General features: G+C 41.8%; 1 protein-coding gene across 1 annotated transcript; it reads right to left on the reverse strand.

The window, feature by feature from the left end:
- Positions 1-4426: 4426 nt before the first annotated feature.
- On the reverse strand, positions 4427-11490 carry LOC306740754 (ectonucleoside triphosphate diphosphohydrolase 2-like; the record flags this gene model as incomplete). The annotated part of the gene is made up of 9 exons (XM_079222983.1): positions 4427-4843; positions 5012-5146; positions 5354-5473; positions 6793-7065; positions 7887-8114; positions 8894-9053; positions 9198-9348; positions 9710-9827; positions 11371-11490. The coding sequence occupies 9 exons, from the start codon at positions 11488-11490 to the stop codon at positions 4637-4639; spliced, it is 1512 nt and encodes a 503-aa protein (XP_079079109.1). The 3' UTR covers positions 4427-4636.
- Between the last annotated feature and the right edge of the window lie 1836 nt (positions 11491-13326).

Here is a 13326-nt window from a genome sequence, read left to right on the forward strand (position 1 = left end):
TCCAACACATTACGCTCTGTGCCGCAAAAAGGAGACTTCCGGTGTTGTAGCTGCGTAAACAGTCCGTCAGAAACACCCGCGGAGGATGTGTTCCGTGCTTCTTCTTCTTTAAGTTTTTTTAGTACATTACCGCCACCTACTGGTAGGGAGTGTGGATCAGGATGTCTACCACTTGCCCTATCAACAAATAACACTACTAAATAAAATAACAAAAACAACAAAAATATATATACATATATCTAGCTTCAACAAACCAAACCATAACTAACCAACCACAGTGTGTTCGGTGCTTTGTTCATGCTCTGCGGAAAGAAAAGGAGAGACAGTGAGTGTGATTACTGACAGTAGCAAGTCTGTGGCAAGCAGTGGTGGCTGTCATGGCCTGTAAGCCTTCTCTGCTGGCCTAAACAGAATCACAAAGTTATAGCTATTTTATAATGTATTTTTTAATTTTAAATTAATAATTAAAAGTTATATATATTTTATAATGTAATTGTTTTTCACAAATACACTACAACATTATAAATATTTTTCCCTATTAGCTTATTTTCTCATTGCACAGCTGCTGTCTTGTATGTTCCTCCTGCCTGTCGGTCTGCTAACTGCTGATCCACTGCAGGCCAAGTTAAAAAATCCACGGCCCGCCACTGGTGGTAAGTCTGTGGCAGGCGTCATTTAGTTGTCAGGACAGCGGCAAGCGAACGGCACTCGTTCCGAACCACTGACATGTTAGTCTAAATGTATTTAAATGTATTTTGCCGTCTCTTATTGACACTTTATGAAATTGTACATGTGCAAGTTGAATAATATCTCCACTTATGCTCTCCTTATATGTAGTATTAGGTGTCAGCAGTGGTGTATAAATTACCCCAAAGCCAAACTAAAAGTAAAGATACCTTACTGGAAAATGACTCCAGTAAAAGTGACAGTCACCTATTAGAATTTGAGGTAAAAGTCTTAACGTATCTGATATTTACTGTACTTAAGTATCAAAAGTAATTTTCTGATATTAAATGTAAAAGTACAAGTACATGCTGTTAATAAAAAAGCAAAGGGTCAGACTTTTGAGAATGATGAAGTTTTTTCTGCTGTGGCTCCATGACCAAGGACAAGGAGTTGGGTTGAAAATTACTGGGATGCTCATTCCACCCGGTACCGGTCCGTGGTTCCCTTAGTACCTGGTCGCACAGAAAGAGTGAATGACATTTTTGTTGTTGAAATGTTTTGACCGAATACATCCGTCTGTGCAAAACCTCAGACGGAACCTCTTGACACATGTCAGGAGGTTACATTACCCCAGAAATGAAACTTAAGTATGTTTCAACTCTGCTGGTGTTCTGGATTAAAACCAAGGCAGAATATTCTGAGATCTCCAAAAAAGCACGAAAACCTGCTTCCATTTCAACCCCCTGTCTTTGTGAAGCGGGTTATAAGTTAAGCAGTAGACTCCTGTGACAACTACTGGCACTTCTCTGACTAGTGGCAATAGTCTGACCCCTAGACCCCTAGAGATGTGCCACTAGTAGTCAAAGACGTGCCACCAGTAGTCAGAGAGGTGCCACCAGTATATATATGTATATATATATAAATATATAAATATAATATATATAATATATATATATATATAAATATAATATACATATATATATATATATGTATATTATATACATATATATATGTATATATATACATATATATGTATATATATACATATATATATATATATATGTATATATATATATATTCATCACTCATTTATAAATATATAATATTTATAATACAGGTAGATCAAATCAAGCATTCTGATTGGTTGAGAGTGAGTCACGAGGTGTAGTTTATTCAGCCGTAAAGTACTGTACAGCCTGTTTACATTTAGAGCGTTCCATATCAGTGGCACTTAAAAATAACAGCTAGATTTAAATTGCGCGACCGTTAGTTGTCATTTCAAGCTTGACAGTTACCAAACATGTTGGTGTAAACTTTGATATTTTGTGGGGAATGACTTTTCATGAGAATGTCAGCGGTGAATACAGTTTTTCTGAGAGAGAGACTAGTTAACACTTTGAGAGAGAGAATAGTTAACACTCTGAGAGAGACTAGTTAACTCTCTGAGGGAAGACTAGTTAACGCTCTGAGAGAGACTAGTTAACTCTGAGAGAGACTAGTTAACACTTTGAGAGAGAGACTAGTTAACGCTCTGAGAGAAAGACAAGTTAACGCTCTGAGAGAAGACTAGTTAACGCTTTAAGAGAGAGACTAGTTAACACTCTGAGAGATACTAGTTAACGCTCTGAGAGAAGACTAGTTAACGCTCTGAGAGAGACTAGTTAACGCTCTGAGGGAAACTAGTTAACACACCGAGAGACTAGTTAGCGCTCTGAGAGAGAGACTAGATAACACTCTGAGCGAGAGACTAGTTAACGCTCTGAGAGAGACTAGTTAACACTCTGGGAGCAGATAACGCTCTGAGAGAGACTAGTTAACTCTCTGAGGGAAGACTAGTTAACGCTCTGAGAGAGAGAATAGTTAACGCTCTGAGAGAGACTAGTTAACTCTGAGAGAGACTAGTTAACACTTTGAGAGAGAGACTAGTTAACACTCTGAGAGAGACTAGTTAACTCTCTGAGGGAAGACTAGTTAACGCTCTGAGAGAGAGAATAGTTAACGCTCTGAGAGAGACTAGTTAACTCTGAGAGAGACTAGTTAACACTTTGAGAGAGAGACTAGTTAACTCTGAGAGAGACTAGTTAACACTTTGAGAGAGAGACTAGTTAACGCTCTGAGAGAAAGACAAGTTAACGCTCTGAGAGAAGACTAGTTAACGCTTTAAGAGAGAGACTAGTTAACACTCTGAGAGATACTAGTTAACGCTCTGAGAGAAAGACAAGTTAACGCTCTGAGAGAAGACTAGTTAACGCTTTAAGAGAGAGACTAGTTAACACTCTGAGAGATACTAGTTAACGCTCTGAGAGAAGACTAGTTAACGCTCTGAGAGAGACTAGTTAACACTCTGAGAAATACTAGTTAACGCTCTGAGAGAAGACTAGTTAACGCTTTGAGAGAGACTAGTTAACTCTCTGAGAGAGACTAGTTCACGCTCTGAGAGAAGACTAGTTAACGCTCTGAGAGAGACTAGTTAACGCTCTGAGGGAAACTAGTTAACACACCGAGAGACTAGTTAGCGCTCTGAGAGAGAGACTAGATAACACTCTGAGCGAGAGACTAGTTAACGCTCTGAGAGAGACTAGTTAACACTCTGGGAGCAGATAACGCTCCGAGAGAGACTAGTTAACTCTCTGAGGGAAGACTAGTTAACGCTCTGAGAGAGAGAATAGTTAACGCTCTGAGAGAGACTAGTTAACTCTGAGAGAGACTAGTTAACACTTTGAGAGAGAGACTAGTTAACGCTCTGAGAGAGACTAGTTAGCTCTCTGAGAGAAAGACAAGTTAACGCTCTGAGAGAAGACTAGTTAACGCTTTGAGAGAGAGACTAGTTAACACTCTGAGAGATACTAGTTAACGCTCTGAGAGAGACTAGTTAACACTTTGAGAGAGACTAGTTAACACTCTGAGAGAGACTAGTTCACGCTCTGAGAGAAGACTAGTTAACGCTCTGAGAGAGACTAGTTAACACTTTGAGAGAGACTAGTTTACGCTCTGAGAGAGACTAGTTAACACACTGAGAGACTAGTTAACGCTCGAGAGAGAGACTAGTTAACGCACTGAGAGAAGACTAGTTAACGCTCTGAGAGAGACTAGTTAAGGCTCTGAGAGAGAGACTAGTTAACACTCAGAGAGAGACTAGTTAACGCTCTGAGAGAGAGACTAGTTAACGCTCTAAAGGGTTTAAAGGGTTTTTACGATCTTTATTGGGGGAGTTGTTCCTGATCCGATGTGAGGTCCCGGGACAGGATGTCATGTGTACAGATTGCAAGGCAATCTGAGGCAAACTTGTATTTGTGACGTTGGGCTGTATAAAATAAACTGAAATGAATTGATTTACGGAAAAAGGGTTAAAAAAGGGCTCAAAATGTCTGCCAGAGACTCAAACACTCTATGATTTGACAGCAGGACAGAACTGGGGAGCGGAGAGTGGGCCAACTAGTCCTGGTTATACCAAAGACATGACATTAATCAGCTGATTCAAATGAATAACTAAAAGAAGAAAATACTGAGCTTGCTACGATCACAACTGAGAACTCATTAGAACACCCATTCATACACTGATGAGTGGGGCTACTATGGGACCCGTCAGGACTAACTAATTCACGTTCACATATTCAGTGTTCGGTGCCTTGCTTCAACATACGGGGCATCGGATTGCGGATCTTCCCATTGGAGCAACAGCCGTCCCCTCAAGAGCCCAGAGAAAGCACCGCCCTAATGGACGTCTTGAGTCTACTTAAAGAAAACAAAACAATTTCAAATAACTTGGTTTATTCTGGAGTTTGAAGTTACACACAAGCTCTCAACAAGCAAGCAGAAGGCTGAGTAGATTTGCAAAGAAAATAGTGGAGACCATATTTTACTGCGTTGCTGATTTCCCTTCCATACACAGTGGTGCAGTGCACACATACATTTATTTTAGATAGACATATGCATTCTCCAAGTGGAATATGAAGTGTGTGACCCTCTCTTACACCATGCCCTCTTTAGCTCTTGTGTTTCTGTAGATCATCAGCAGGTATCCCACTGCCACGAGGAGGAGGGTGATGAAGAGGAAGAGAAGGCCAGCCCAGGGCCCTGGCGGCAGAGCCTTCATCAGCCCTAGTCTCTCTGCTGGCACCATACTGCTCAGGTCCAGCATGCACCCCAAAGCCCAGCCTACAGACGCTCCTCCAGCCTGCAAAAAGACACAAGGGGACCCACTGAAACCACAACACACCATGGACACGCCTGTGGGTTTAGGTCCACAGACAGCGCTGTTGATAGTTGTCAACAGTTTGAACACCGACTCATATCCCAGCAAATGATAAATAAACACGTTTAGTCGATTTACTTCACTTCTGACCTTTTTCTGGAAAGAGAGAGAGGGAAGGGAGTGATCATCGAAACGGTAGCCCTGCAGTAAGAGGACCTGGACGAAACTGGAGACGGCACATGTATTCTTCATGTATTTCTCCTTCTCCTTTGTCTTTTTAGTCATCTATGAGTTGAAAAGCATTGGGTTAGGATTTGTATTTTAATGAGATCTCAACCTGCGTGGTCTTGTCTCCCATCACTGAAGACATTTCTAGAACATCCAGATACGTTGTGTTTTATTTCTTTGAATTGAGTCTAATGACGTATTTGGTGGTTTTAAACATGCACATGTTTGAGAGTCCTTCATTAAGGGATGCGCTCTCAAGAGTACCTCAGACATGGTCATGTTGCAGATGAGTCGAACGGCCTCCTTCAGTCGACTGGGGGACGTGATGGGGATGCTGGTGAGGAGCTTGATGTAGTTACTGGTGTAGACGAAGGCAGAGAATGCCTGTGGAGATGATGGGAAACTGAGTCAATCAGAGTCTCACATTCTTCTGGAGGGAAGATTAGTTTTCAGACGAACATATTGGAAAACATCTTGTTTGGATTTACAGTCGTTCAAATAATGAATCTTATAATATAGTAACAAAACAATTGGCAGCAAATACTGGGTGGGATACAACATACTGCCATCTATACTGGGAAGCTGTGCTGGTCAGTGTGATTGGAGAAGAAGAGTGGTGCGGGACCCCTTTGGGAAGTTAAACACCAGATGGACAGCGGCATTCTGGATTTCTTTCTGAGGTCTGATGGCAGACGCAGGGGTTCCAGAGTCGAGGGGGTTGGAGATGATCAGCACCAGGACTGACTCCTTACAGCCGTGAGAAAGAAGTGGATCCTTCATGTTGTGCAGGAGGACTCTACAGGAGATACTACGTCCATGTATGGAAGACAATTCCCCATCCAGGGTCACTCCCAGGTTCATGTCTGAGTAGTCAACGACAGGGTTTACAGTGGAATGACCTACCGAGACTAAGCTAGCAAATCTGTGAGCCTGTACATTTGCACAGTGGTGCTTTGAGCTAAATGCTAATGCTAGCATTCAAATATACTCACAAAGACAATGCATGCTGATATTTTACAGGTAGTACTAAAATTCAATGCTAAAATCCTCATCAGATTTGCCCATATTTGGTCATAAACCAATGTATTGGAAAAACAATTATTGTGACCTGATAAATTGGGCTAAATTACAAGTTAAGGGGTCACCAAAGTTATTATTATTCTTCCTGAAGGAAATGTGGATGTATGCACCGTTGATGGCAATCCATCCAATAGTTATTGAAATATTTCAAACTGACATCCCTACAGCCCTAATGCTGCGTGGACGAAGCATAACGCTACAAGGCTAACAAGCAAGGCTAACAAGCAAGCATTTTTGTCAATGAAAATCTCACTGGAGCATAATATTAGTAATCATAACTTGACCGGTATTACAGTATGCCTGTACTTCAGTGTCTAGAGGCAGCTTGTGCACTATATTACATTTGGTCAAGTTTTTTGTGTTTTCTGAAAAACCTGAAAAAATGACTTGGGGCATTATTTTAGGAAGGTGACGATGTAACATATTGACATTTGCTGCTAAGTAGATATACAGTGTGCTGTGATGAATTAACAAACATTGAAACTTTAACAACACTTAGCTCAGCAAAACCGTTCAATTATGTAAAAAAGGAATTAAAAAAGAATACCAAAGGTGAACATCAGATGTGTGGTCTGTGAGTAAAGCGATGGTCTTTTGGTCTCCTGTTTAAAAGCCTCCCTCACCATGAAGCTTCCTTTCAGGGTGGGTTGGAAGACTCCATCAAAGGAGCACTTTGAGTAAGTGCAGTTGTCGAAGGAGAACAGCTGTGTGATGTTGTCCAGGCAGCTCTGGTAATCTCCTGTGCCCACGACGGTCACACTCATCTGGGGGTCGAACCGGGCTGGTCTGTAGCTCCGCGTACACGGAGAATCAAAGACGTCCTTCCCTAGCTTGATGGAGACGTTGAACTGTTGTGGATAGCAGGGATGAGCCACCTGGGGCGTCACACCTGCAGTCTGGAAGAGCCCAACAGATCAAAGGGAAACGGTCTTCTGGTAAATAGAATAGGCAGAATATGAAGTATAGTTCCAAGTAAACTGAATCAATACATGTTCACAATGTGCGAGCAGTTCAGAGTATTTATACTTCCTGTGTGGAATTAAACATGATGTGTTTCAGTAAAAAGCTTGTGTTTACGTTGACAGCCTCATCTACAACCTTTTAGAATTTATAATAAACAGGTTTACGTTTGGATTGACAACCAACCAGTTCCAAATAATGAAGTGCACTTAACATATAACAATATAGATCATTTCTCAGCTTCTATAGTACTAGGTTGTTTTAGGAAATGCCATTTTGTATGATTGGTAGTACATCCCAAAGTGTGTTATAACAATTTGTGGTACCAGACTATCTCTTAGCCGTGAGCAGGGACTTCCTGGAGTTAAGTCATCACTTTGAGATTGCCTGGCAATCAGTGGAGACTCCAGAAAGGTGCAGGTGTTGGTAGGTTAGCTGTTTCTAGTCTTTATGCTAAGCTAAACGGCTGCTGGCCCTTGCTTCATATTAAATGGACTTCTACCTCTCTGCAAGAAAGCAACAAAGCCTATTTTCCAAAGTCTCATACTATTCCTTTGAGTTTGCTGCAGCAGGTTGGTGGAGCCGTGGAGAGTACACACTTCACCCTGGCCACTCATGTGCACTGCAGCCAGACAGTGACTTTATATGTCCATGTATGATTTTATTGAGCTGATCTTGAACTCTGACCTCACAGTTGATGAAACAGAATTGTACAAATCTTGATGTTTTTCAAGAACAGCCATATTTTTCACAGTACCGTGATAAGATGAGCCAGCAGTTTCTGCAGGAACTGGTCCTGTCCGTAGCACAGGAAGCTCTGGGTGTACAGCCTGTAGGTCTGTCCGTACAGCTTCAGCTCCATCACGTTGTCCTTGTTCTCCACCTCTTCCGAGGTCTCAAAAGCAATCTGAGTGGAAGCTCCGCCTAAATCCAAAGCTCCAACTGTGTCTCTGCCTGGATTCAGCCATCGCCCGACAAAACCGTACTGAATGGCAAGAAAAGGTCAAGGCATAACAATTTGAATCCATGTAGGAAAATAGAAATATTCCATTACTGAACAGAGTTAAATCCGAGGAGAACGTACACTTATATATACTTCCAAAGCCCCAGTGTGTGGGACGTTTTATACGTGCAACCAACTTGAATCTAGGGCAAGATGAGGTGACAGACTGTCCGCAGCTACGCTACGCTAAACTACGCTAAGCTACAATAAGCTACGCTACCAGTTGTCTTGACCCATCGGCATGCGTGGAGCGCGTCCTCCAAGGGGACAATATGAACAGAACTACACGAGTCCATGGTGTCCGCGTACGCATCTGTTTGGGAGTAAAGGCTTAGAGTCTGTGTTTGGGACAGCTATAATAACTTTAGATGGGATTGATCGACAAGTCATGTGAACGATTCACTGAGCACATCACCAGCGTTAAGAGCAACTCACACCGGCAACGTATGGCGAGAAATGATTTGTTCCTACATGTGCTCTCCCTTTGGATTTAGTCTGAGTGCTTTCCCTCCATCACTTGTCACGCCATCTGCATTTCCTGCTTGAGTTCTTGTCAGATTTCCTGCCTGAGTTTTCTCGTGCCATACTGTTCTTAGTTCCGTTTTCTTCTTCTTCTTCTTTTCTCTGTATGCCTCAGTCTGCTCCCTCAGTTGTCTGAACTGGGGTCCTCTTAGAATTCGCTTTGAATTCCTCCACCATGAGGTTTGAATGTAACAGTGTTTGTGACGTTGTATGTGTTGAAGAGAAAAGTGGAAGCTCACCTTCACAAAGTTCTCAAGTAAGTAGTTGACCGTGACCCAGCCATAAGCGCCCTCCTCCCGTCCTTCCAGGATGGTTGCGTTTTTGAATTTAAAAGGGTAAGACCGCAGTTTGTTCTCCACTTCCTTCAGTACCCGCTGGGACTCTGTGGCATTGACTATCCTGTAAAGAATAGCGATTTAAATGAGGAAGGAAATGCATATTAAACTATTCCAATTACAATCCATTTCAATGTATTAATGCATCATTGATGGGGAGTGTGGTAAGGCTATTAGTGCACTATATAGTTTACTATAGAGAACTTACTTCAAGAGTCTCATGCCTGCAGTCGCTCCCAGATAGAGTGAAGTCTGGTGGTGCCTGTATTTGGGGATATCCTTCACAGCTTGCTCCAGACAGACCTCCAGACTCTTCGCAGCACCACCAGGAGACCCTGCATAGCTGGAGATCCCTCCACCTTGACAGAAAGAGAACATAGTTTGACTTTTACGAAGAACTCAGCCTGACCTCAAACACTGAACTTCCCTGTCATAAAGGAAGAAGGAGCTTCTGGATGAAGGATGCTGTTTCTAAGGAAACTCTGGAAACAAACAGAAACAACTGGGGAACTAAAAATGCCCAAACATTATGGTGAGGAAGTGAAGCATGGCACAGTTATGATATGAATTTCTGTAGAAAGACGTGGAAGTAAAAGTGAGACTGCAGCTTGGACTGAACGGCTCTGTTCTGGTTCCTCACTTACCGAGCTGCAGATCACTTGGAAATAAACCATTCAATAAATACATTATGCCTTCTCACAGCCACTGGGAGCGGCTCACCTTTTGCATTACACTCGCTGTGCTGGGTAACAATACCGGTGCCATTCTGCTTGTCAGCCGGCCATCTGTAGGTGTACATGGAGGTGTGGGACGAGCCTGCATCCAGAACTATTCCATACTGAAACAGACAAAGCACCACATGACATAAACATACATCCATATCTCATTCTATCAAAACAGGATCCACATTGCATAGTCCGGACGGACCTGCCCATCAGGACTAACATCCACACGCCGGAGGCACAGCTAGAGCAGTTTGGGGTTAAGCGTCTCGCACCAAGGACACACGGACATGGACTAGCGAAGATGGGGATTGGACCACCGGTCCTCTGATTGAAGGACGACCTGCTCACTGAGCCACAGCCACAGGAGAAATGTACATTTGATGGTATTTGCAGTAGCAGTTGTAACCACTGTGTTTGCACCAGTTACTGTGGCATCGACAGGAAGTGACTCAACCCAGACATCCGCTGAACGCTCTTCTTCACATGACATTCACGGCTAACTAACCCACTTTTCTAAACATATTTCCTGGCATGAGACTACAAAGTACGAACTAATGATTTGCTATTTGACTTTCTGTGACGTTATGTGTTGTGGTGCCTTAACTCATTCAGCAATGTTGACGTTGTCTCCCTTTATCTTGTTTAATGTCAACTTCAAAGAGCATCACGTTCTATTGAAGCATTATTCTATAGACAAAGGGTAAAGACACAAATGAGACCAACTTCTGTAGCCTTTTAAAAACATTGTTAAGTGTCTGCGACATGAACAAAAGGAAGAGCACATGAGTAATGCTCTCAAAAGAATAAAAGAAAAAGCATAGGAACCTCACACTCTTTGTTTCTGTCTGCTCTGAATCACTTATTCCTGCAACGCACCTTTAAATGATTGAGGATAAACGTCTATCGCACGTCAAGAAGGTTCAAGTTCAAATTAGGAAGTTCATATCAGGACACATGGTTCATGACTGGCCATTTTATGAACATGGCAATCTCTCTCTGGATCCTCTCTGGACCCGCAGCAACACTTTACTATAGTAATAATAATAATAAACACACTTTAGAATAATAAACACACTTTACAATAGTGATAATAATAATAACAATAATAATAATAATAATAATAAACACACTTTACAATAGTGATAATAATAACAATAATAATAATAATAATAAACACACTTTAGAATAATAACAGTAAACCTAATCTAAACTCTCTTCTTACTGTAACTTGTGTATTATTATAATTACATGAATAAAAACCTCTGCATATGGAAAAACACACTTTTATGAACCACACGTCATGGTGTGCACAGCAAAGGAAGGCTTGAAAACAAATATCAGATGTTGTCCTCAAAAAGTCACTTTCAGTCAAAGAACATTAAAAATGTTGTTCAGTCCATAATACAGGAGATGTGATCAGAACCAGAACCATTTCTTCGCCATGAATGTTTACACAAACAAGGACTTTTTCTTTGAGGAAGGTGCATAACTTTAGACATTAGACGAGACAATCAACAACAACAACAACAACAACTGTGTAATATATATTAAATTAAGTAGAGATAATCATATTATATATATATATATATATATATATATATATATATATATATATATATATATATATATATATATATAATATGATTATCTCATTACCATGTGTTCCGGCGGGGTCTCGCTCTCTCTGGACGGGAGCACCAGCAGCAGGATCCCGGCCACGGCCAGCAGCAGCAGCGCCAGCGCCGGCACGGCGTGCGGGCTGCAGCGCGGAGCCATGATGGAGACGTGCGGGAGCGCGCGGGAGAGTGCGGAGAGTGCGGAGAGTGCGGAGAGTGCGCAGTCAGAGCCTCAGACACACAGCGCGAGGAGAAGCTGACTGCAGGGTTTGGGCTGAGTCTTGATGCATTCACGGTTTGGTAAGAAGCCTCGCTTCCTGTCTCCTGCCCGCACCGCGCGCGCACTTAACGTAGATATAAGAGATCCGGCTGCTGATGGAGCCATATTTTCATTGAGCCATATTTTCATATATATATATATATATATATATATATATATATATATATATATATATATATATATATATATATATATATATATATATATATATAGAGAGAGAGAGAGAGAGAGCAGTATATATATGAGCAGTCAACCATCACTGGGACTATCACGTGCTTTCTGAACATGAATCCACTTTATATCATCATTCATTTTATTCTATAATAATGATCATTTCCAGTTTTCTGTTATTTCAAAATATCACAATGCAAAAGTATTTTTGTGGCATATACTATTTTCTAATGGCATATCTTCTTCAATCCTCTCTAAACGTTCAATGCAATTCAGTATTTATACTAAAATTAAACTAGATATCTACTATAACATTTCACAATGACAGCTCATTGGCTGTTGGCAGAGCTGGGACATGTCAGCTGTTGTATGTCAGAGTCCCAGCAGGCTTCAGGTCAGTTCCTCTTCAGACTGAACATCATGAGTGTCTGGATGTGTGGAGAGGAACGGAGACGTGACGCTGACGTGTGTTACAGGAAGGAGTGAGAGCAGCGCTGCTGTCCTCATGATGTGGTGAGACTTTGGTGCCAATGACATCGTTCCTGCTGCCAAAACCACCAGATACCCTCTCAGTGGTAGAAGTTCAGTGTTGATGCTCATGTAACTTCCTGTCCCGTCTCTTTTGGATGCAGTTCAGAGATGTGACCATGCATGTAAAGGTGTTGACCATTTCAACAGAAACTGGTAACACAGGAGGGTAAGTCTGATCTTCCTGAATCAACCATGATTTATTTTTGTCTTATTGATAGAGAGCGCTCTGGCACCAGCTCCTATGTCCTCTCATCACTGTTACTTAGTAGAACAGCTCAATAGTTTCCTGTGATCAGACCTCCATGTTTGGAGCTATAGCGTTCACTTTGGGACTGGAACAATACTATAACTGATGTGTGCTCAGCGTCGCCTTCCTGAAGCGGGTAAACTGCTTCTGTCACTCAAGATACTGCTTCTGCATATCGTTTCCATATGAGTGGCTTTACGGCGCGTCAGGGCATCGTCACACGGTGAGCCGCTGCTCCAGAAGAAAGAAACCAGCCAACCACTTCCTGCTGCCGTGTGTGTGTGTGTGTGTGTGTGTGTGTGTGTGTGTGTGTGTGTGTGTGTGTGTGTGTGTGTGTGTGAAACCCTGTTGTAGAATGACAATAAGAAGAGGAGAAGATATTGAAGACGTTTTTAGATAAAAGGGATATAAATAGTCCAGGTGTAGCAGTCTACTCACTAGATACTCCTGTTCAGCATGGGAACACAGAACAAGGCTAAGATGACAAACAACCAAAAACCAAACTAAAAATAACTAAATCTGACTTTGACACAAGACAAAGAAAAGCTGCAAATCCTCACAACTGAGGAAGTGAAGGGAACTGGAATGTCTAAGATATGCAAACAAATAATGAAAAGGGTTTTCTATGTCTTCATAACAATGTGATTTGGTTACTAGTGTGTCCTTACTGTGTCCTTACTGTGTCCTTACTGTGTCCTTACTAGTGTGTCCTTACTGTGTCCTTACTGGTGTGTCCTTACTGTGTCCTTACTGTGTCCTTACTAGTG

The sequence above is a fragment of the Taurulus bubalis genome (assembly GCF_910589615.1).
Source record: "Taurulus bubalis genome assembly, chromosome: 8".
Taxonomy (NCBI): Eukaryota; Metazoa; Chordata; class Actinopteri; order Perciformes; family Cottidae; genus Taurulus; species Taurulus bubalis.